The following is a 25,124-nucleotide window of genomic DNA, read 5'->3' as shown; positions in this document are numbered from 1 at the left end:
ACGACTTGCCAAAGGTCGAAAAAGCCCATGTTTTTCTCCTTCAAGCGGATCGGCCGGTTCTCGAAGACGAGCGCTGACGCTCCTCGAATCCGAGCTATACGAACGGTTCAAAAGAAATCAAAGTTACATGGCCCCACAGTTATGTATTTATTATATCCACAACGTTCATCCATATTTCGAGATCATTTCGGAGCATTATCAAAAAAAAAAAAATCACATCCAAAAGATCAACTGGACCACACTACAAAGAGCAGCGGAAAATTGATTTTCACCCTTGAAACTTTTGTACGGCCCACCGTAACATTTATTTTCCATCCAATCTATTGATAAGGTCACAAAGACCGGGATGAAAAGGAAAAACAAATTTCATAATGATCCAAAACTTGTGTGACCCCTAATAGGGTTTCAACTATAGACGATCAAAGCATAGTGGTAATGGTGCATGCTATGGTCAGATATATCACTACGGATTATAACCATAACCATAGATACCAAAATCCGTAGCTATAGAAGACTGTCCGGGGTGGGCTCGCCGAACTACCGGCCCCCACGCCAGTTGTTGGCCTATCCGGTGGGGCCACGCCTGTCTTGCGGCCCCCATGGCTATGGATTATAACCATAGCCATAGATAGACTGCCGTAACAACGGTCTATGCAAATTTTATTTTATTTTTTTACATGGAGAACTTTATTCTACCTACAATTTTCTCAAACACATATTTATATAAATATGTATATATGAGCATATAAAATTTTTTGCCCCTCTTTTTTTCATTTCTTTCTTTATTCATTTAAAAAATATATCTTCTAAACCAAACTAGTTACTCGATGAACCCTATATGATTTTGGGGTAGGAGAAGCTACTTTAGCCAGCCAACCTGATTATTTTCCAAGATTCCATCAGGTCGATGACCATGAAATGCATGGAAATGACCGTGAAGTGAAGGGAATTGACCGTGAAATGCATGGAATTGACCGTGAAATAAAAAAGAATTGCCGAAAATGACTGTGAAATGCATGGAAATGATTGTGAAGTGAAGCGAATTGACCGTGAAATGCATGGAAATGACCGTGAAATGCATGCAAATGACCGTGAAGTGAAACGGAAACGCAGGAAATGACCGTGAAATGAAACGGAATCGCCGAAAATGACTGTAAAGGAGAATTCCCTTTCATTTCACGGTCATTTGCATGCATTTCACGGTCAATTCCCTTCACTTCACGGTCCTTTCCATGCATTTCACGGTCAATTCGCTTCACTTCACGGTCATTTCCATACATTTCACTGTCAATCCCGGCGATTCCGTTTTGATTCACGGTCATTTTCATGCATTTCACGGTCAATTCCCTTCACTTCATGCTCATTTCCATGCATTTCACGGTCATTTCACTTCACTTCACGGTCATTTCCATGCATTTCATAGTCAATCTCGGCAATTCCGTTTTGATTCACAGTCATTTCCATGCATTTCACGGTCAGGTCAATTCCCTTCACTTCACAGTCATTTCCATGCATTTCACGGTCATTTCCATACACCTCACGATCATTTCCATGCATTTCACGGTCAATCCCGGCGATTCCGTTTGATTCACGATCATTTCCATGCATTTCATGGTCATTTCCATGCATTTCACGGTCATTTCGCTTCACTTCACAGTCATTTCCATGCATTTCACGGTCAATCTCGACGATTCTGTTTTGATTCACGGTCATTTCCATACATTTCACGGTCAAGTCAATTCCCTTCACTTCACGATCATTTCCATGCATTTCACGGTCATTTCCATACACCTCACGGTCATTTCCATGCATTTCACAGTCATTCCCGGCGATTTCATTTTGATTCACGGTCATTTCCATGCATTTCACGGTCAATTCCCTTTACTTCACGGTCATTTCCATGCATTTCACGGTCATTTCGCTTCACTTCACGGTCATTTCCATGCATTTCACGGTCAATTCGCTTCACTTCACGGTCATTTCCATGCATTTCACGGTCAATCCCGGCAATTCTGTTTTGATTCACGACCATTTCCATGCATTTCACGGTCAATTCCCTTCACTTCACAGTCATTTCCATGCATTTCACGGTCAATCCCGGCGATTCCGTTTTGATTCATGGTCATTTCCATGTATTTCACGGTCAATTCCCTTCATTTCATGGTCATTTCCATGCATTTCACGGTCAATTCGCTTCACTTCACGGTCATTTCCATGCATTTCACGGTCAATCCCGGCGATTCCGTTTCATTTCACGGTCATTTCCATACATTTCACGGTCAATCCCGGTGATTCTGTTTCATTTCACGGTCATTTCCATGCATTTCACGGTCAATCCCGGCAATTCCGTTTCATTTCATGGTCATTTCCATATATTTTACGGTCGTTTCCCTTCACTTCACGGTCATTTCCATGCATGTCACGGTCAATCCCGGCTTCATTTCACGGTCATTTCCATGCATTTTCCGATGATTCCCAAGTCCTCAACCCGAGCCCAACCCAAGTTTTATCGGGTTGGTGTTTGTATGGTCTAACCCCAAGACCAAACCCGATACATCCTGCCCAAGCCTAACCCAATGTCGGGTCGATCACAGGTTGGTCAGGTTGAACCCGCCCAACTTTTAGCCCTAAAATCATATATGACACGTCAAGTAACTAATTTTGGTTTAGAAGATATTTGTGTTATATGAATAAAGAAAGAAATGAAAAAAAAACAGAGATAAAAAAAAATTTATATGCTTATATATACATATTTATATAAATATGTTTTAGAGAAAAATATAGGTTGAATAAAATTCTCCATGTAAATATATATATATATATAGGTATAATGAAATGCATGGAAATGACCGTGAAATGAAACGAAATCGCCGAGATTGACCATGAAATGCATGGAAATGACCGTGAAATGAAGGGAAATGACCGTGAAATGCATGGAAATGACCTTGAAATAAAACGGAATCACCGGAATTGACCGCGAAATGCATGGAAATGACCGCGAAGTGAAGCAAATTGACCGTGAAATGCATGGAAATTATCGTGAATCAAAACGGAATCGCTGGGATTGACCGTGAAATGCATGGAAATGACCGTGAAGTGTAGGGAAATGATCGTGAAATGCATGGAAATGACCGTGAAGTGAAGGGAATTGACCGTGAAATGCATGGAAATGACCGTGAATCAAAACGGAATAGCCGGGATTTACCATGAAATGCATTGAAATGACCGTGAAGTGTAGGGAAATGACCGTGAAATGCATGGAAATGACCATGAATCAAAACGGAATCGTCGGGATTGACCATGAAATGCATGAAAATGACCGTGAAGTGAAGCGAATTGACCGTGAAATGCATGGAAATGACCGTGAAGTGAAGGGAATTGACCGTGAAATGCATGAAAATGACCGTGAAATGCATGAAAATGACCGTGAAATGAAACGGAATCATCGGAAATGACCGTGAAATGCATGGAAATGACCGTGAAGTGAAGGGAATTGACCGTGAATTGCATGGAAATGACCGTGAATTGAAACGGAATCACCGAAATTGACCGTGAAATGTATGGTAATGACCGTGAAGTGAAGCAAATTGACCGTGAAATGCATGGAAATGACCGTGAAGTGAGGCGATTTGACCGTGAAATGCATGGAAATCACCATGAAATGAAATGGAATCGCCGGAATTGACCATGAAATGCATGGAAATGACCGCGAAGTGAAGGGAATTGGCCATGAAATGCATGGAAATGACCGTGAAGTGAAGGGAATTGACCCTGAAATGCTTGGAAATGACCGTAAAGTGAAGGGAATTGACCGTGAAATGCATGGAAATGACCATGAAATGAAACAGAATCGTCGAAATTGACCATGAAATGCATGGAAATGACCGTGAAGTGAAGGGAATTGACCGTGAAATGCATGGAAATGACCATGAATTGAAACGGAATCGCTGGAATTAACCGTGAAATGCATGGTAATGACCGTGAAGTGAAGGGAATTGACTATAAAATGCATAGAAATGACCGTGAATCAAAATGAAATCGCTGGGATTGACCGTGAAATGCATGAAAATGACCGTGAAGTGAAGCGAATTGACCGTGAAATGCATGGAAATGACCGTGAAGTGAAGGGAATTGACCATGAAATGCATGGAAATGACCATGAAATGAAAGGGAATTGACCGTGAAATGCATGGAAATGACAGTGAAATGAAACGGAATCGTCGGAAATGACCGTGAAATGCACGGAAATGACCGTGAAGTGAAGGGAATTGACCGTGAATTACATGGAAATGACCGTGAATTGAAACGGAATCGCTAGAATTGACCGTGAAATGCATGGTAATGACCGTGAAGTGAAGCGAATTGACCGTGAAATGTATGGAAATGACCGTGAAGTGAAGGAATTTGACCGTGAAATGCATGGAAATGACCGTGAAATGAAACAGAATCGCCGGAATTGACCGTGAAATGCATGGAAATGACCATAAAGTGAAGGGAATTGACCATGAAATGCATGGAAATGACTGTGAAGTGAAGGGAATTGACCGTGAAATGTGTGGAAATGACTGTGAAGTGAAGTGAATTGACCGTGAAATGCATGGAAATGACCGTGAAGTGATGGGAATTGACCGTGAAATGCATGGAAATGACCATGAAGTGAAGGGAATTGATTGTGAAATGCATGGAAATGATTGTGAAATGAAATGGAATCGCTGGAATTGACCATGAAATGCATGGAAATGACCATGAAGTGAAGGGAATTGACCATGAAATGCATCGAAATGACCGTGAAATGAAACGGAATTGCCAGAATTGACAGTGAAATGCATGGTAATGACCGTGAGTGAAGGGAATTGACCTTTAAATGCATGGAATTGACCGTGAAGTGAAGGGAATTGACTGTGAAATGCATGGAAATGACCGTGAAGTGAAGGGGAATCGCCATAATTGGCCGTGAAATGCATGGAATTAACCGTAAAGTGAAGGACATTGACCATGAAGTGAAGGGGAATCACCTGAATTGACCATAAAATGCATGAAATTGATCATGAACTGAAGGGAATTGATCATGAAATGCATGAAATTGACCATGAAGTGAAGGGAATTCATCGTGAAATGCATGGAATTCATCGTGAAGTGAAGGGAATTGACCGTGAAATGAATTGAGTTGACCGCAAAGTGGATGAAATTGATCGCAAACTGATTGAAATTGACCGTGAAGTGAATGAAATGAATTTTCGACCATTGACTTGATGGAATCTTGGGAAATAACCAGGTTGGTTGGCTAAAGTAGCTTCTCCTACCCCAAAATCATATGTGGTACATCAAGTAACTAATTTTGGTTTAAAAGATATTCTTATTAAATGAATAGAGAAAGAAATGACAAAAAAATTTATATGCTTATCTACATATTTATATAAATATGTATTAGAGAAAAATGTAGGTAGAATAAAATTCTCCATGTAAAAAGTAAAAAATTTAAAAAAAAAAAAAAATTAAGTGAGAGAAAAATGTGCATAGCACTATGGCTTTCGCTACGGTTTTAATCCGTAGCTATAGGCCCAGCTCTAACCCATCGACCCCGACTCGCTGTCCCCCCACTTGCATTGGGTGGATTAATGCTACGGTTATGGCTACGGTTATAATCTGTAGCTATAGAAGCCCAGATTTTTCCAAAAGCTGAAAGAGCAGGGGTATTTTCGACCTTTGGCAAGTCGTCCGTGCAGCTGGGACTTACGTTGGTGAGGTAAAAAGCGGTGGGCTTCAACGCGTAAATGGGTCGTACAGTGGTAAATTTCTCATAATTGTGATTGATTGAATGATCCTAACCTCCCATAAATGTGCATTAGTTGGTTGAATTAGGGCCGTTGAATATTTTACATCTCAACAGTCCAATAATCGTCCACCGATCAGCTACTTAATAAATTAAACCAGTGTAATCTTAGGCTTAGGACAATCCAATTGAGACCAACGATTTGGACGGTTTAGTTTAAGTTTCTTGTGAGCCACATATGCAATTTGCTAGAGCCGTCGTATCAATTATCATACTCTGCCTGAGTATCAAAGTTTTTCTTTATAATAACATTTTTTTTATTTTTTTTTAAAGGCAGTACATGATCCAGGACATGACATTCTTAGCATCCTTCCTACAAGTAGGGCCCATGGATGCAATATCCAGGCCGTTGATCTGATGGATCCCAATTTGGATCGAGGACTCCCGAGAAATTCCTTCAACAGAACGTTGGTAACCCTTGGATTTTTTGTTTACAAATTGACTTGTTAAGAAGAAAATACGGCAGCTGCCAGCGTTCTACAAAATAAAGAACAGTGTTGCATGTCCGCACTTTTTAATCTCGGTAACTTGGGAAATCCCCATCTATGTTGTGACCAATCAGATCGACGGTGTGGATTTAAAAATTAAAAATAAATAAATTTAATTTAAATTTTTAAAAAAATAAAAATTAAAAAAATACGTGAGCATGACGACATGAATATCTTTACGACCTGGACCTCTAGGAATGAGGCCCATCGTTTTGGCGATCCAGACCGTTAGTTTAGTGGATTCTGCAGCTGATAGACCATGCCCCAAAAATAACCCAAAGAGAACAATCCTAACCCTTCGATCGGTGACCTGAAAGGAGATGGTTATGAAAAGATACAGCAACCATCTGTAATCAACGAATTAAAAAAAGGCAGAAGATTGGATGGGCTGGGATCGCTCAATCCAGGGGATTTTTTCTGCATGGCCTCTTCATGATGGGGTCCATCACGTCAACAGTCTGGATCAGCAAACCAAGGGCCCCACTTCTGAAAACGACTTTGGGACTAATTAAAGAGTACGGTAACCACATGCACCTATACACAATATCACAACGGTCAGATGATCCTAACCGTTTATTCGAGGGCACTTTTTCCCACTGAATGGCAACCATTGGTTGGGACTTTATCTAACCATCCATTGATCGTCATCAAAGCTCCCTCAATTGATGGCTAGAATCATCCAACCATTGTCATCTCTAGGGTGCCGTTGATCCATGGTGGGGCCCAGAAAATAAAGCGTCAGAGTCATGTACACGTGTGCGCTGCATGGACAAGATCTAGTGCGCAATCTAGTAAAAACATATACAATATTTTTTGAAAAAAAAAAACAGCTATTTGATACTCGGGCTGTTGTACCATGGATGATACGTTCGCACTTGCATTAGTACACGTGACATATCTATATAACCCAAATTACACCGTCCAAATCATGGAACCCACTGCAGATATGTTATAAATCTAAAAGATAATATCAATCAATTGATTGTGATATCTGATTTATTAAATGGGAGGAAATACGGTCCACCCAACTCAGAGATCCACACCTCTGGATGAGTGGCCTGATATGAATGTAGCATAAGCACAAAAGAGTCTGGATAGACGATCTGAACCGCTCAAGGTAAAAACAATCAATGCCCATTTCTTAACCCTGTTCCAATCGAGTGGTGAGAATCATCTGCCCATCCTCAACGTCAAAAGCGGCAACAATGCCGTACATGTTTGTTAGCAGACAGCAGCCATGCACTTGCTTTTAGGGTGCGTTTGGTTGCACTGAATTTCATGATATCTCAAGATTAGTCAGTCTAGTTTGGTGCAAAATTGAAAGCGATTTCATGATATTTAGCAACCAAACGCACCCTTAGCGATGGGAAATATCATCGAATGTAGAAAGGCATGTGGAGTAAAGCTCATGGGAAATACCATGGCACGACGACACGTGCTACCATGGCACAACCACACATGTGCTACCATGGCACAATAGGACCGAGATCCAATCCATCCATCATAACACCACCACTATATGGACGCCCTAGCCCAAGAATCAGGATGATCCACTGCTCAGGTGGGCCACAGTGGGCCACAATTTGTAAAAAAATTGGTCTAAAAAACTTGACTGAAGTTTCCTAACCCATCCACATTTTCTAATATTGGGCTTTTTTCCGGTTTGGATTTTTATGGTCACGTGTGGTGCATGTAAGCGTGACAAAATCCACCGAGTGCCTTCATTTTAACTTAATAACTTGATGCAAAGTGTTAATATACGTAGATAGGATAACTATAATTATATATGACCAAGATATGAGAATATCAATTGTAATAATCAGAAGATAAAGTTCTTCTTTTGAAGATGGGTTTAACTTTACCTCCCGTTGTCGTTAAATTAGAAGATAGAATTCTTCATCCCAAGATGGGTTCAACTTTACTGCCTGTTATTGTTAAATTAGAAGGAAATACTCACATTTGATCAAGGCAAAGCCACAACTAAAAGATTATTATTACTCTTGAGATAGAGTTATCTCTAACTCAGTGCTAGATATGCTTTCGTAAGAAGTGTTTCAAAAGTGTTCCAAATATTTTAAAAATCTTTCTACATTTACTGTGCAAGAGACGTGTCTCTTCATGATTGGTTAATTTAGGAATTGTCAGAAATAGGATATAATAGATTGGACCAAATTTTATTTTTAGGAAAGGATGTAGAAGGTCGGACAAACTTGATGGATGGATTAGATCTTGCAGCTATTTGCCATGATTGCACATGTATGGTCATGTACACGAACCTTGTTGTACACCGTTGTGTGCTTAGCAAATCTCTTTAGATGGTATTCCAACTTTGATGTATGTGTTATAAATCCACGCCATCCATCGGTTATTCCAGCTCATTTTAAAGCATGAACCCAAAAATGAAGTAGATGTAAATATAAGGTGGACCACACCACAGGAAACAGTGATGATTTACAATTAAAAACTTTATATGGGCCACGGTTTTGAATCAAGCAGATATTTGTGCTTTCCCTTCATCTTGGGTTTGTGTGATCTTATCAACATGTTGGATGGAAAATAAACATTACGGTGCCCCCAGGAAATTTTTAATGGTAGGCATTTAAGCACCACTGATTCTTGTGGTGTGATCCACCTCATATTTGGATTTGCTTCATTTTTGGGCTCATGCCCTAAAACGAGCTGGAATAACGGATGGGCAGTGTGGATATACAACAAATAAATTACAGTGGACCCACTGCCTCATCCAGTAATCTGGTGGAGGGGGGAAAAGGAGAGGGCTAGGCGCACGTAGAAAGAGAAGCCAACTCATCACCACTATTTTTTTAAAAAAAAAATTGGTGCTGGCTACACACATGGAAGAGGAAATGTCTACTAGAGTTGCATGCATTAAAAGTAAAAGAAGTGAAGGAAGGCAGATTCAATCTATGACGTCCATGATGCTTAGCGATGAATCCAAACCATCCCTTGCCAAATAGTGATGATTTTACCCTTTAATAATCAAAAATTTTTAAACTAATTGCAACGGTAAAATTGCTCAAAATTCATCATCATCACTATCATCATCTAAGGCTGGTCCAATTACTTGGGTTAACTATATGAATCATGTTCCACCATTCCACTCTATCAAGGCATACCTTTAGGTAAACCATACGTCATCAATCCTTGTATTACTATCTTCATCCACGTTCTTTTGTGCCTTCCCCTTTATCTTTTGGAGCGTTCAACTTATACCAAGTCACTCCTTCTAACCAATGTAGTTTCTAGTCTCTGTTTTGCATGATGAAATTATGAAGTTTACTTTTCCTCATCTTAATATCTATTATTTCCAATGCTATCCTTCTATGGAATAGATTGGCAAAGCGCATCGGAAGGGAATGCATCAAGAGGATGAAAATGTTTTATGTGGTCGCCACTAGCTAAAATCTCAAAATCTAGAACTAGCTAAAGGTCATGGAACTACAACGACTTGGGGATCAAGATGTGCAATTGAATTTGAATAACTCTAAGTAGTCTACCTTCACGTATTTTGAGTAAGAGCTTTGATTATGAAGAAGGAAGTTGTGAAGCACCCTTCTTCCCCCACACAAACATACAGGGTTTTAGATTTTTGGAATTTTAGCTATAAATTATTGCTCAAAAATAAATAAATGAACAAAGCATAGAAATAAAGCAAATCGACAATAAGGGTTACATGAGGAAAAAATTGTATCAACCTAGTAAATGAGAAGCAATGTAAACGAAAGTAGTTAATAAACCACTCGAATTAACCAAGGGCTTAAGGATGTGAGTGCAAAAGAAAGAAGTTCGACACTCTTCACTGAGAAATAATCGAAGCTCTTAGATCTCTAACTCTATAGAATCAATGCTTGCAAGGTGACAACTCCTTATTAGAGATGTGAGCAGTGAAAGAAGAACCCTAAAATTTCCCGAATGGAGAATAAGACTAGAGATCTTCAATCCACGCCCTACTCCTAGGACCTCACATGGAACTTGTAGGAGAGTAATATTAGATAGGGCCACATTTCACCATTTTCTCTGGACATCCTCACTCAACCAATAAGGTTTATTGGTTGTGTTAGTGTTGTTGTTGTGTTGGAAATGAGATGGGTGAGAGGTATTTCTAGTCGGGGGCAGCAGGGTGGAGTTTGGGGTGTTGTTTAATGGCATTTTGATTATTTTGGAGTAGGTGGTGGGCAAAATATTACACGGTTTGTTGTGATTGGCTCTTGGAAGTCTTGGATACATGGTTAAGACGATAGATCTTATATCACATGTGAGGCTTAAGGGGTGAAAGGGAAAAGAGTTTTTTTTTCTCTTCTTTTTAATGATTTTTGTTATTAGGGTTTGAAAACAACTTATGATAAAGGGGAATGATGGAAAGTTTGAAAAACTAAGGTAATGCTGGCATAACTAGATTATCATAAAAACCATAAATCTAATTTTCACTTGTCATATTTGAACAAATCTTGACATCTGACTAATTAGCCATTGATTGGAAGAACACTGGACAGCTTCAAGAGGAGAAAAGATAGCCACATATTTTCGATTTCCACTACCCTCGTATGGTCAATTTTAGCTTCATTTTTGGAGATTGGATGGCTTGTATCAAGCTCTGAGTCGAATCGAATTTGATGTGACTTATACGGACTCGGATAGATGTGTGTGGCCTAAGGTTTCTGTGTGAAAGACGATACTTCTGATCAAGTGGGATCAATTATTTCATTATTAGGTGGGGTGTCTACATCTTCATAGCTACACATCCTATGAACATATTGCTCCTGGTTGCCCAATATTCTATCCATAAAGCATAGTTGTTCTTATATCCAGCCAACAAAATTTCTCTTTCAATTTGAGCGGTATGCGAGAGTCACATAAAATTCTAGAGATACATCTCTATTTCTTCCACCCAACAACTTAAATTTTATGGGCATCATATTTTCCTATTTCTCCACTCTTATGTACTATTGATCTAAGATATCAAAAGTGGTCATTTTAAAAAATTTCTTAATCGACAATCTTAACTCACTCTTGTTGTTACTAAAACTATAGTCCATATATACTTTGCTCGTCCGACATTTTAAATCCTTTTGATTCTAAAGTACTCCTATGCAAATCTAGCTTTGTGTTTGTGCCATACCTCATCCTATCAATCAAAACTCTGTCATATGCAAACATCATATACCATGGGATTTCTTCTTGGAAATGCCTTGTTAGCTCATCCATAACTAATGCAAAAAGGTACATGCTCAATGTTGACCCTAGTGCAAGCCCACAATAACTAAGAATCCCCTTGTCTCTTCACTAGTGGTTTTCATTTGTTATCATGCGTGTGTGGTATTCAACCAGTCCATTAGGTTTTCATATCATGAGGATCACCTTGTGCAAACATCAGCCACACCCACTTATGAGTGGACCAAACTTGTATTTAATTATTTATCAATGGCTAGACATTGTTTCCTATGGTTTAGCAAACCTGATCAGTGAACGGGGATTATTTTTTAACAATTTGATCCTCATGGTGGGGCAACCTATTAGAAGGGTTGGATGTCACACGTAGATGATAGGTTAGAAATTATTTGCAGTGGACTGTAAATTATGGTCCAACCGGTTGGACTTGAGAGCTTCTAATACAAGTAACTTTCAAAATGCAAAACTTCAATTAATGTAATTAAAAAAATTTATATGGATGAGCAATAATATATATATAAGTAATTCCTTTCAGTGCATTTTGAAGTACTGGGGTGAGAGGTTCAAACTAAATGAATGTACATTGGTAGTTCACCACCAATTTTAGTCACACCCTTATATATATATATATATATAAAAAATTTTTCCCTTTTTTCTTTCTTTTTTTTTCTTTTTTTTATTGAAAAGGCATTTTGTTAGGTTTGATTAAAAAAAAATTAAAATTAAAAGAGAGAGAGAGAGAGAGAGAGTTTTAAAGGTTTGATCAATCACAATTTTATTAAGTGGTACGGCTAAGGAAAAGAGCCACACAAACACAAAAAAAAAAAAAAAACAAAAAACAAAAACAACAAAAAGAAAAGGAAAATACAAAACCGTCTCCCATTCCATCATGCCAGGACCGGAACAGAGCATCTATCTACTCAGGCATCCCCTAATAAAGGGTCGAGGAGAGGATCGAAGGATGCCAGACCACACCACCTTGGAGAAGGAGCAATGAATAAAGAGGTGATCCTCCCGCACTCTGGCACCACACACAGCAGGCTGGCATTAGGAAGCATCATGGCTCTTTTACCAAGATTATCAATCGTCAGAATCCTTCTCCTCCCAGCAACCCAGGCAAACGCAACGATTATAGGAGCCCCGTAAGATCAAGCATTAGAATGGAGATCGTCACCCATAGCCTAATGTGATTTATTCTACTCTAATCTCTACCATATATAATGCCAGTACCTGTGATAGCGGCACCCTTTCCTCAGATTCCTCCCCCTTATTCCTCTATATGCCATCCTCTCTCCATTTGCGTGTGGCAGGCACCATACTCCCAGTCAGTAATAAAATTCTAATTAGCAAAACACCCTGCTAAAGATCTGACTAATTACCAAACGAACCTGGGTAGATTAGAGGGAATATACCAATAAAATCAAACTGGATAGGGCTGTCCAAAGGAATGAATTCTCTTACCAGCAGAATGATACATTGTATCAATATCCGAATATTAAGATCCTCAATGATAGGGAATTCGATTCCACAAGTGGGACCAACAGTTCAGTTGTCCAGATCATTATTCTGTTGGGCACCATTATGAATGGACCACGCCCCCAAACTTTCACTGAAGAGACAATCGTAACCTTTTGCCCTGGCCTGCAAATAAACAGTCCAGAAATACTGCAATATTTGGCATTCAACTGAAAAAAACAAAACCCACAGTTGTGAGAGATTTTTGGAGGATAGATCAGCCATGGCGGGTCCCACAAACCGAACTGTCTAGATAACCAAACCATGCTCCCCGCTATCTTTATAAAATAATTTTTTTTTAAATGCTGCGGAAATTGCACAAATCAGGATGAGAGAACAGTTTTGCAAACCATAGTTAATTCTTCATGCTCGTTCAAAGTTCAGAAATTTTTTCAATAAAATACTGCCATAATCAACCACTAGCATCTCGATCACAAGTACCCCACCTGCCATGAAAAGCTTTGAAACGTTGTCTCCACCACAGCGGCTACTGACAGCTAAGATGAACTGCGGAAATTTTAGAGTGAGTTCCACGATGTCCAAATAAACCATCTTTCCAGAGTGTTTTGGCAAATATCCAAACAGGGTAGATAGAGATATTTACCTAGAAGTATATGATTCTTGCGCTTTCAGTTTTTACAGGTGGACCAAATGGTTGGGTGGTCCAGATGTTGATATGACAAGGCCCCCTTGCAGGTTTCCTGACACTCCAAATACTTCACGAATGGAATTTTGATGAGTTTAAGTCTGTTAGAACCACAAAGTCATAAAGAAAACAAACACTCAGGAGTCAGGACAAGGAATTCTGTCATTATGGTTGTTCGATCATGGGATTCCATGGTTTTAGGACTCTCGGGATATGAGTGTGGCCCTTCATCTCTGATCACATGGACATCACAGAAACGGGCCCATGATATTGATAGGGATGGTTCTGCCTCGTTGGGTATTCATTCTAGTATATACTTCCAATAGTATCATAAAGCGAATGGTTTTCTTCCTTAAAATAAGGAGTGTATTTAGACAGAGAAGCATGAATGTTTCTCTGCATCAAAATCATCACATCCATTTCTGGAATGGGTGAATGATTGAAATGGTTCTTACTTAGAGATCCTTTAGGTTTGATTCCTAAAGTTAAGAATTACATCTAAAGCCATTCATAGACCCCCTATAATGAGTTAAAACACTTAGCATGAATCCACCAAAACTTAGAACATAAATATCTGGCTGGAGGTAATGTACTCCCACCAATGTGTCATAGCACCTCTTTGCATGCTAGTTTACCTCCATCTGTCGCCAGGAGGTCGAAGCCATCCAAGTGATAGAAGCAGACTTCCATTCTTTCTTTTCTTTTTAAGGTGAAGATTTTATTAGGCATAGCCAGAAAGGACTACAACCAAAGGAAAAGCAGACACAACACAGAAACACAAAAACTGAAAGAGAGGAGAAAAAAGAAAAAGAAAAAAAATCAGATCAACACATTGACTTTTATTCTTTTTATCTGAAATATTTCCAAAATTCAGTATTTCATAGTTGACTGTGGTTATAACCAGATGCTGCTTCATAAACTCACTGAATTTCAAAGTAGGACCATCTTCTATTAAATTTTGCACCTCAAAACCTTCTTCCCAATCAACACCTCAAAACCACTCTCTCATTTTGCATCATTGGTAAAAATCTCTACGTCACAAGGGCACCCTACCAGGAAAAAGGCTGAAGTATTCAACACCCATGTCAGACATATCTCATACACGCATCAACACCATAGTTCTAAAACTCAGTGGGTTGATTAAAAACTTGACCGAGTCAAGTCACCTTGACAAAATTTCGAGCTGAGTTCATGGGAACTCACTAACTGGTGTGACTCAGGACTTGACAAGACTCATCAAATCAGCTTGAAAATTTGGCCAACTCGATACAACTCAGTGTGACTCGACCAAGTCAGGGGTCCGATCAGCTGCTTTTGTTTCAGCAGTAAAATCGCAGGGAAAAGACTTGAACATGCGACCTCATTTATCAAGGCAATAGCTCACTACCAGTGCACCATACAATGAGCTCATGTGGTTACTTGGTTATTTTAATTACTTTATGTGTTCCTAACAATTTTAAATTAAATACCATAAATTTAATTATTAACAAGAGTATGCCACAGTGATGTGCCTTGGATGATCCACACATCTCTGGGTTAGGCACTGAAGAGCACATTGAACTACTCAGTCCACTCATGTGGTTGAGAGCCCTCACAGCCCAGGTACAACGATGCAATTATTAGGGGCATGCTCTATCAAAATTATCAAGTTGAGTCGATTAAAGACTCGGTCGCATCTTCGAGTTGAACCGAGCTGGCTAGAGATCGAGTTGAGTCGAGTTTCTGAGTTTTTGAACTATGATTGGCACAACTATAGGAAAAGAGAAAAGACAAAATACATTAATTTATTTAGAAGATTTCAAGTCAACCTACAACAATTGTACATGATCATTCTTTGCATCATCTAAATACTACTTATATAGCTGTAACGTGGTTCTAGTTATGTAACTACATTTCACTGTGTTATAATTTATAAATTTACGAACTGAAATTTAAATGACAATACATTTTCACTATCATTATATATAAAAAGGCACGACAACTCCCTCTTTTTTTTTTCTTTTTCTTTTTTGAAGATTAACGACCCTAATTAGTTGGGATAAGGGTTATATGATGATTATACATCTCAAGGGGAATGTTGACGTGTCAGATTTTCCAATGTGATAATGCACACCTAACACGTCACCCCGTGTCCCACACTAACATGTTCATGTCTAAGTTACATAGGAGTCGAGGATTAAAACTTTCACCAAGTTGTAGTGAATTTCCTTTTATAGCATACTAACTAGGGCTGCATATTGGTTTAGGATCGACCCAAACCCGACTGAGTGGATTGTCAAGGTCCTCAGGTTGGGTGCGGGTTGGAAAACACCAACCCAATTCGAAATCAGGTTGGGTTCAGGTTGAGCAAATTCAGGTCAGGTTTGCAGTTAGTGTCCTATTGAGGTCAGGTCGGGTTGAGGGTTGACCCTCAACCCAACCCAACCTGCCTGAGTTGCACCCCTAATTCTAACATCTCAACTAGGAGTTAGTGCTTCATTAGCAGAACTTTCAATACTTGTTCAGCCATGGGATCTATGATGGAGTCAAGTGCTTCATTAGCACAGCAGAACTTTCAGTACTTGATTGCCCATGGGATCTATGATGGCTTCAAGGGGGTTCCTCCTGAAAACCTTCACAAACAATTCAAAAAAGTGATGAAAGAAATGCACTCTCTGTACCCTAATTACGGGCCACCTTGATTAGAAAAGTGATGAAAGAAATGCACTCTCCATACCCTAATTACGGGCTACCTCAATTAGAAAAGTGATGAAAGAAATGCACTCTCCGTACTCTATTTACAGGCTACATCATCATCATCTTCTTTCACATGGACTTAACGAGAAGTGGTTCCTTTCTGGCAGATTGATTGAATCTTGGATCTATCGTGCCATGCCGGCACATGTGTGGCATGTACATGAGCCTTACTGCCCACACATGCACTAAAGCAAAGCTCTTCTACTATTCTTTTTGCATGAATCAAAACATATAAAAATCAGAAATTTCAAAACAAACAGATACATGAACGAAGAAAGCAAGAACCATTAAGAATGCATGCTTACTAAAGCATCTTTATTCAGGAAAAGACAACATCAAGAACAAAGCAGACACATAACTAGAGCACAGTGAGAACTTAGAAAATTGAATCCAAAACAGGTTCCATCTACAAAAAAAAAAAAAAGGAATAGCTGAATTTACAATTGCTTCAAGTTTCTAATTATCTAACAAAAGGAGGAAAATAATTTGGATATAGAAAAGAAAAAGATGCTCTACATGCGGTATTGTTTTACCTGCTTATACAACTTGTGCTGGATCAAAACTAAAACCCCTGCAAAGGCATTCTAAGAATTTTATTCATACTCAAACTGCACATCGACATGCATATATTTTCTCATGAGCCGAACGATGGATGAAGTGAAATTAGCCAACGTATTGCATTCTTCCCGAGTTTTCGCTTCAGAAACAACCCCATGGATGACCAGCCTCTTAAGATTGGGACATCTGTCGAGCAGCGCTGCAACCCAGTGGGTGAAGAGCTCACTGATTACCGTCCAGCCCAGTTCCAACACCACCACGTTTTTCAAACGCGACGCACCGTAGTGAAGCAACCCATCTCTCAAGTCATAACTCAATGAAAGATGGCTTAGCTGTGGGAAATAAACAGCAATAGTTTCCAAATCTACAACCTCATCCTCATCATCAAATACCACGCCCCAAAGCCGAAGCCGCCTCAGTTTAGATGATTTTGATATCATGTGGTAGAATTTTGGCCACATGATCGTAAAATTGCTGACGTCCACAGCTTCCAGATGCTCGGTAATCTCCCCAATATCTAGGTGAATGACACTGACATCATCAATCTTGAGATGTTTCAAGGTACCCTTGCCGATAAGCTCAAAAAGGTCTAGAGTCGAATCTTTCAAATGCAAGCTTTCAAGACTATCAGCTTCTAATATGAACTTATCCAAGCTAATTGCTTCGACATAAATGCTCTTCAATGTAGGGCTGCTTAGTTCCATTGTCGCTTGTGAATCCGACATTGCAATCTCCGGATTGACGAGTGCCAGGGTCTCGATTTTCGGGCAGGCAGTCAAAAGCAGGCTCAGATCCAAGGCTGAAATGCTGACGTAACTCAGAGAAAGGGATTTCAAGCATGGAAACCTCTGGTAACTGGGTTCAACCCCAGTGATAGAGTTGTGAGCCAAGACCAACATTTCCAGCTTCTGCCTACCGCATTTCTCCAGAATGTTAACATTCGGAGTCGTGCGGACATTATACAGCAGACAGCGCAGAGTCTCTCGAGTGTACATGAGCCAAGCAATCACAGGAGCTGCCGAGAACTCATCAACATCATCCATGAAAATCGACAGACACTGCAAACCAGTGGTTTGAAATATAGTCTGGGTAATAAGAATCTCCAACCGACTGTTGGTGAGGTCACGATAAACAGGCCAATCATTGGAATTGAAAGAAAGGGTGTGGAGGTGTTTCAGACACGCTTCTCGCCATTTCCGGCAAGTTGCAGAGGCAATCACCACATCTCGGGCAGCTGCGAGCCTTGATAGTATGTTTCCAATGACTTCTACAGGAAGATGCTCCATATCCAGTAGACGATGGCCAAATGAAATTCGGGAAAGATTCTGGTCCTCGAGATTTTATCAGATGACATGAACTTTCAAGTCAATTGTATGAAAATTGAACACACATCTCAAAGTCATGCAATACAGACTCTGTTCTTGAAGAATTCCAAAGGAATATCATCAATACAAACTTGAACCATGAAAATGCATTATCCAACACCTGAGTTTTTCAGAAGAAACAAGAAGGTTCAAGATTTTATCATATTTCTATAAATTCAAAGTTAATTCATTAAGAAATAGATATCCCCATTTCATGCATAAAAAGCACTGGATTATAAGTCTCCTCAAAAATGCTCCATGCCTATCTCTCAATAACTAAGAAATGCAAAATCATCTTTATCAGGAACAACTTTCACAGGGAATAAAAGGATAAAGGTTATAAAATTTTGTCAGTTCCATGCGTTGTTATTTCCCATCAATCAAAGGCAAATATCTCCATACACAACGAAAATTTATCCCAAAAAAAAAAGTAAAATCTAGTCTCGCATTCGGGTTCCCCACAGGTAAAACAATAAATCGGAACTTAGCAGACATCGGTGACTTTTGAATCAATCGTCGCAAAATCAAGCAACCTATCTACATCACAGAAATAAAAATTTTCACTGCAATTCCAAGGAAGATAATCCATAATTAATTTACATTATCCAATAAAAAACAAATCTAGCATTTGTTTGCTTGACGAAAACATAACCTGAAAAGGGAAAATCAACGAAACTAGAAAATATGGCTTCCAGATTTCCTATAAAACACCAGAAATACATTAGCATTCACCAGAGTAGCTGAAATGTCATTTCTCACGAAACCTAATCCTCAAGAAAAACAAAGATTTTAAAGATACTCTCATGATTTTTATTTTTTTTATTTTAAATTTGAAATATGGCAAAGGGGTTTTTCTTTAGAACGCCCAAAAGCTCAACATTTCATCATATCCATGTAGTTCCATTCCACATTAATTAAATCCTTAAGGAAAATAGATATACCACTTGCCACCATCGTTACCATTATGATATGGGCCACATAATGGTACCCACTGCTACCATTATGTAAACGATTTTGGATACCTAAAAATGAAACTTGGGCATCTTGGTTTTTCTTCAGAACATCAAAAGCCCTCTAAATTTCGTCATATTTCATTTCACCCATTTCACATCAATTCAATTCCACAAGAAAACATTGATATTCCACGCATACCTAGACAAGAGAATTTCCAAGAAACACTGAAATCTGCTATCTGGAATTTCTTCAGCACCAAAAAAAAAAAAAGAAAAAGAAAAAACCCTCTAGCATTAGTGAAATTCCATGTAATTCTAAACCTCATGATTTTTTATAATCACTAACCTCATGAATTTAAAAAAAACTTGGCACCACCCAAATGGAAAAGTCAAAGAAACTTGAAATCCGCCATCTGGATGTTCCACATAACACCTAAGACCTCTAGATTTCATCAGCTTCCTAGCCTGTTTGATTTTTTTTTTCCCCTCAACTGTAATTACCTTGTAGATGGGTAACAATTATTTACTTAGGTAATTACTGCATCTTTCCCAATGCAGACAATGACGGCTTACTTTTTTAACACTAAAATCAAGAAATTTGCGAAATAAATGTGGGGCCCACCATGATGTATGTGGCTTATCCACACCGTCCATTCATTATGCCAGGCTGCCAGCTGAATTTATGGCGTGAGCCCAAATATGAGGCAGATCCAAAGCTCAAGTGGACCACATCACAGGAGACAGTGGGAATTGAACGCCTACCGTTAAAAACTTCTTGGGGCCCCTAGAAGTTTTGGATCAAGTTGATATTTGTGTTTTCCCCTTATCCATGTCTGTGTGACCTTATGAACCAGTTAGATGACAAATAAACCTTAATGTGGGCCTAGCGAAGGAAACAACTTTCAATGGTGGACAAATTAAGGCCACTGTTTCATTTCTTGTGGGCCACTTGAGCGTTGGATCTGCCTCATTTTTTGGCTCATGCCACACAATGTTCTGATAAAACAGTTGGACCCACAAATTTAAGTCAATATCTTTGGACCGGTTTTCGAGGTGGAATTACTTACCCATTTTCAAACCAAGTGAAAAAAAAAAAAAAAAAAAGAAGAAGAAGAAGAAGAAGTAATAATTACTTATTTACCACGGATTTACATGTAACATGGAAAATCAAACAGGCCCTTAATTTCATTCCTAAAGAATTCAAATCCTTAGAAAAACATGTATTACAAAAAGACTCATATGAAACAGAAAAATCAAAGAAATTGAAATCTTGCACCTGGGTTTCCTTCAAAACACCCCAAAAAACTCTAGGTTTAGGGATTCATATTCATATTAGAAAACAGATGGCCTACATGCAGACACGCCAAAAAAAAAACGAAGCACAGCATCTAGGTTTTCTATAAAAACCAAAAGAGTTCCAGATTTCATCAAATCTGACATAATTCCATTTTTCGTGAAATCAAATCACTAGAAAAAGAAAGTAATCCAAACGAAATCATCATCGTCGTCATCTGAGCCTTACCCCAACTAATTGGGGTCAGATTAACAATCATATGAAAAGAAAAGGAAATTTGAAATCTGGCCACTGGCTTTTTAAAATGAATAAATAAATAACTCTAGCTTTCCCCAAATTACATTTCGTGTGATTTCAAACCCTAAAGAGAAAAAGACACTCCAAACATAGCTAGAGGAGAAGGTTTTTTTAATATATAAAAAATAAAAATAATAAAAAAGACAAGTTATTTTGCAAGTAAGTTTACTAGATAGCACCAAAATAAATTCTAGAATTCATCAATTCCATCTAATCCAATTTCTCATGAATCCAAGTCAACGGAAAACAGGTAGTCAGGACATACCAAGATTTTATTTTATTTTATTGCATCTGGGTTTTCTTCAGAAACCCAAAAAAGAACTCTGGATTACCCCAGATCTGAAGTAATTTCATTTCCAATGAATTTAATTCCCGAAGAAAAACATAACTCCAAGCATACTAAGTAAATCCATTTCAAATGAATTCAAATCGCCCAGAAAAGAAATAAATTCTCTCCAAAGATACCCAGATGGAGAAGGAAAAAAAAAAAACCAATAAAATTGAACTCTGCCATCTGGGTTAACTTCAGAACACCAAGAAACAACATCTAGAGTTCACCAGATTCCAAGCAATTCCATTCTTCACGAATTCAAATCCTCCATAAAAACATGCACTCCAAAAACACCAGATCATAATAATAATAATCCAATAAAATTGAAACCAAGCATCTGGGTTTTTTCTTCAGAACACCCAAAATACACCTCTAGATTTCACCAGATTCCAAGTTATTCCATTTCTCAAGAAGGAAACAAACTCCAACAACCCCTCGTTTTTCTATGTATAAAAGATAAAAATAAAAATCCAATAATATTGAAATCTGCATCTGGGCTTCTTCATAGCACCCCATAAAACACCTCCAAAATTTACCAGATTCCAAGTAATCCCATTCCTCAAGGAGGAACACAAACTCCAAACACCCACAGATCTTTTTTTATTTTTAAGTCAACTAAAATTGAAATCTGGCATCTCTGGGTTTTCTTCAGAACACCAAAAACAGCTCTAGATTTCACCATATTCCTACTAATTCCATTCCTCAAGAAAGAATACAAACTACAAACATCCCCAGTTTTTTATTTCTTTCTTTCTTTTTATTTTAGTCGAAGAAAATTGAAATCTAGCATCTGGGTTTTCTTCAAAAAACTAAAAACACCTCTAGATTTCAGCAGAGAACCCCAAGAAGGAGCACGACTCCAAACACCCCAGATTTTTTCCAACCAAAAATCCAATGAAATAGAAATCTGCCATCTGGGTTCTTCAGCACACCAAAAACATCTCCAGATTACAAGTAATCGCATTCCTCATGGAGAAACACAAACTCCAAACACCCTGATTTCTTTCTTTTAAAAAATCCAATAAATTGAACTCTGGCATCTGGGTTTTCTTCAGAACACCAAAATACACCTCCAGATTCCAAGTAATTCCATTCCTCATGAATTCAAATCATTAAAAATAATAATAATAATAATAATAATAATAAAATCAAAGAAAACACTCCCACAATTACAAAATAAATAAATAAATAAATCCAATAAAACTGAAACCTGGCATATGGGTATTTCTCATAACAATCTACAGATACGTTCTTCACATTACATCGCGTAGAAAAAATCAATCAATGAACCCAACAAAATCGAATTTAAAAGGCCTAACAATATAATGGAATTTCCTTATCTTTTCCTTAATACGTCAGGAAAAATAATAATTAATAATTAAAAAAGAAAAAAAAATTATTGGAGCCGTACCTTCCAGATAGATAGATAGAGAAGAGAGAGAGAGGGAGAGATCGAAAGGCTTTTAAGATCGACGGAACCGATGGGCAGGATTATTGGAGTTTTTGGGAGGATTTGAAGGGGAGGGGTAAAACGGTAATTTCGCACTCCCTCTCTTTTTCTTTTTTTAATTATTCGGAGGAGAAAAGGTCAAGGTATGGACGCCGTCGTGGGTGGGTGTTGTTTTTCCCTCCCCAGTTCATTTTTCCTCCGTCGCGACACACTTTCAAAACTCTGTCGCCAACAATTGGGGCCCACTTGCTGAGTGTTACAATGATCGCAACCGTCTATATTTCGGAATTTGTTCTCTCGTTAACATTACATGAAATATTTCTTAAATTTATGAAATTTACTATACATCTGTAGATAATTTAAGAACAATGAGTGGAAATTTTTCAAGGGTTCGCATTGTATTTCTAAATATCAACGGTGAAGATCATTTAATATAGATGTGAATATAGGATAATGGCCTTATTATTTGCTTTAAAGAAATGTGGACCGTTCAAATTATCGGAAAATCTCAAAATGTGGGCCTAGTGGGTGGAGATACAGGACGCGGTTTGGCTACTGACGCGGCCACCAGCAAGGTAGATAGTGGTCGGCGCTATGTGGACACCACCATGCTGAATTTGTTTTATTCACGCCCTCGGTACATTTTTAAAAATAATTTTAGATCTTGGTGCCAAAATATAGGTACATATGAGTCTTATGTGTACCAGACCATGGGAAAATAGTAGTTATTGAATGTTATTAAAAACCTCCTATGCCCACTGTAATGGTTATTTGAAATATAACCCATTGATCAGGTAATAAAGACTTGGATTAAGGGGGAAGATATATGTCCACTTGATCCAAAACTTTTGTGGCTCAAGAAGTTTTTAATGGTGGGCGTTCAATCAATACAGTGTGATCCACTTGAGATTTGGATCAACCTCATTTTTTAGATTATACCATTACATGATCTATAATAATTGGTGGAAGGCATGGATGAAATAAATACATCATGGTGGGGCCCATGAAGCACCGACCATTACCCATTGGATTCTGGCAGGGTCAGTGGTCAATCCGTCTCCGGAGATATGCGGAAGTGGATTGGCTGGTGTACAGCTATATAGCTGCTGTAGGTACGTGTCGTTTGAAGATGATCACTGAGACTCCTCATGCGCCTAGGTGTACTAACGGTTCAAACGATATCAAAGCTACATGAGCCCTACAATGCTGTATTTATTATCAATACTGTTTATCTATTTTTAGAAATTTTAGAATATTATATAAAAATGAATAATATTTAAAAAAAATTTGGACCACACCACATATAGCAACAGAGATAATGATTTTCATCCTTAAACAATTCGTAGGGCCCACCATAACATTTATTTTCTATCAAATCTGTCCATAAGGCCACAAAGACCTAAATTTAGAGTTAAAACAAATTTTATTGATCCAGAACTTCTGTGACCCGACAAAGCATTTCAATGGTAGATGTTCAACTCCCCACTGCTTTTTGCAGTGCAGTCCACTTGATGGTTAGATCTGTCTTATTTTTTATCGTAAGCCTTAAAACGAGCTCACCAAATGGATGGACGGTTTGGATATAACTCATACCTTATGATCAGATCCACAAAACTTGCTAAAGTAAACACAGCAGCTATACAGTCGGTTCGAGGTGCACCAGCCAATCCGCTTCCGAGATACACGCCGTTTCTAGGACGCGAAGGCTGGCTTACGGAGGAAGCTCCTGCGCAAGGAAGCTGTTGAGGCCGTTTCTCGGACACGGATTCCCTCCGTCCGTTTTTAGAAATCAGGACTTTCAAAACTCTAAGTGGGCCACACGACAGGAAAAGTTGGGAAAGAAAATGCCACTGTTGAAACTTTTCTAAGCTCCACCTTGTTGTTTTTATGTCATCCAAACCATTTATAAGGTCATTCCCAATGGGATGACGTGAAATCACGAAAATTAAAGCCTTATATAAAATTTTTATTGTCACAAGAATGTTTTAACGGTCCTCACTAAATCCCCGCTGTTTCCTATCTTGTGGTCTACTTTATTGTTGGATCCACCTAATATATGGTCGAACGTCCTAAAATGATCTCTAAAAATGGATGGACGGAGTGGATTTAACAATAACATTACTATAGACCCCAATCAGCATCCTCGCGTAGAAATTCATGTGAAAGGCCTTGGCAGGAAATCCGCGTTGCCCTTTCTCAGTCGCGACAGGGAAGTGGGTTGCCTGTAACCGCGGGCACATAAATATTCCTGTACCCGTGGCTGTGTGGGGTCCACATATATCTCCGTTACTAATCCAATCCGTCCATCTGTTTTTAAAGACCACAATAGTACTAGATTCTATAATTTTTAAAAAAAAAAGGACAGATCTAAGACTCGCGTAGGCCATACCACATGGAAGTGTCGGGATTGAACGTCTGGGGGAGAATTAAGTTGTTTATCAAGATGATATTCGTTCCTACGCTTTATATGAG

At 38.6% G+C, this 25,124-nt stretch overlaps 1 protein-coding gene across 1 annotated transcript; it reads right to left on the bottom strand.

Moving 5' to 3' along the window:
* Positions 1-16,961: 16,961 nt before the first annotated feature.
* LOC131235602 (F-box/LRR-repeat protein At1g67190) lies at positions 16,962-22,821 on the bottom strand. Its single transcript, XM_058232843.1, has 2 exons — positions 22,614-22,821; positions 16,962-18,448 (listed from the first exon to the last, which is right to left on the bottom strand). Exon 2 carries the CDS (start codon positions 18,247-18,249, stop codon positions 16,999-17,001), a length of 1,251 nt encoding a protein of 416 aa, XP_058088826.1. The 5' UTR covers positions 18,250-18,448; positions 22,614-22,821; the 3' UTR covers positions 16,962-16,998.
* Between the last annotated feature and the right edge of the window lie 2,303 nt (positions 22,822-25,124).

Source organism: Magnolia sinica, chromosome 19 (assembly GCF_029962835.1).
Source record: "Magnolia sinica isolate HGM2019 chromosome 19, MsV1, whole genome shotgun sequence".
Taxonomy (NCBI): Eukaryota; Viridiplantae; Streptophyta; class Magnoliopsida; order Magnoliales; family Magnoliaceae; genus Magnolia; species Magnolia sinica.
This window is presented reverse-complemented; position numbering and strand designations above follow the sequence as displayed.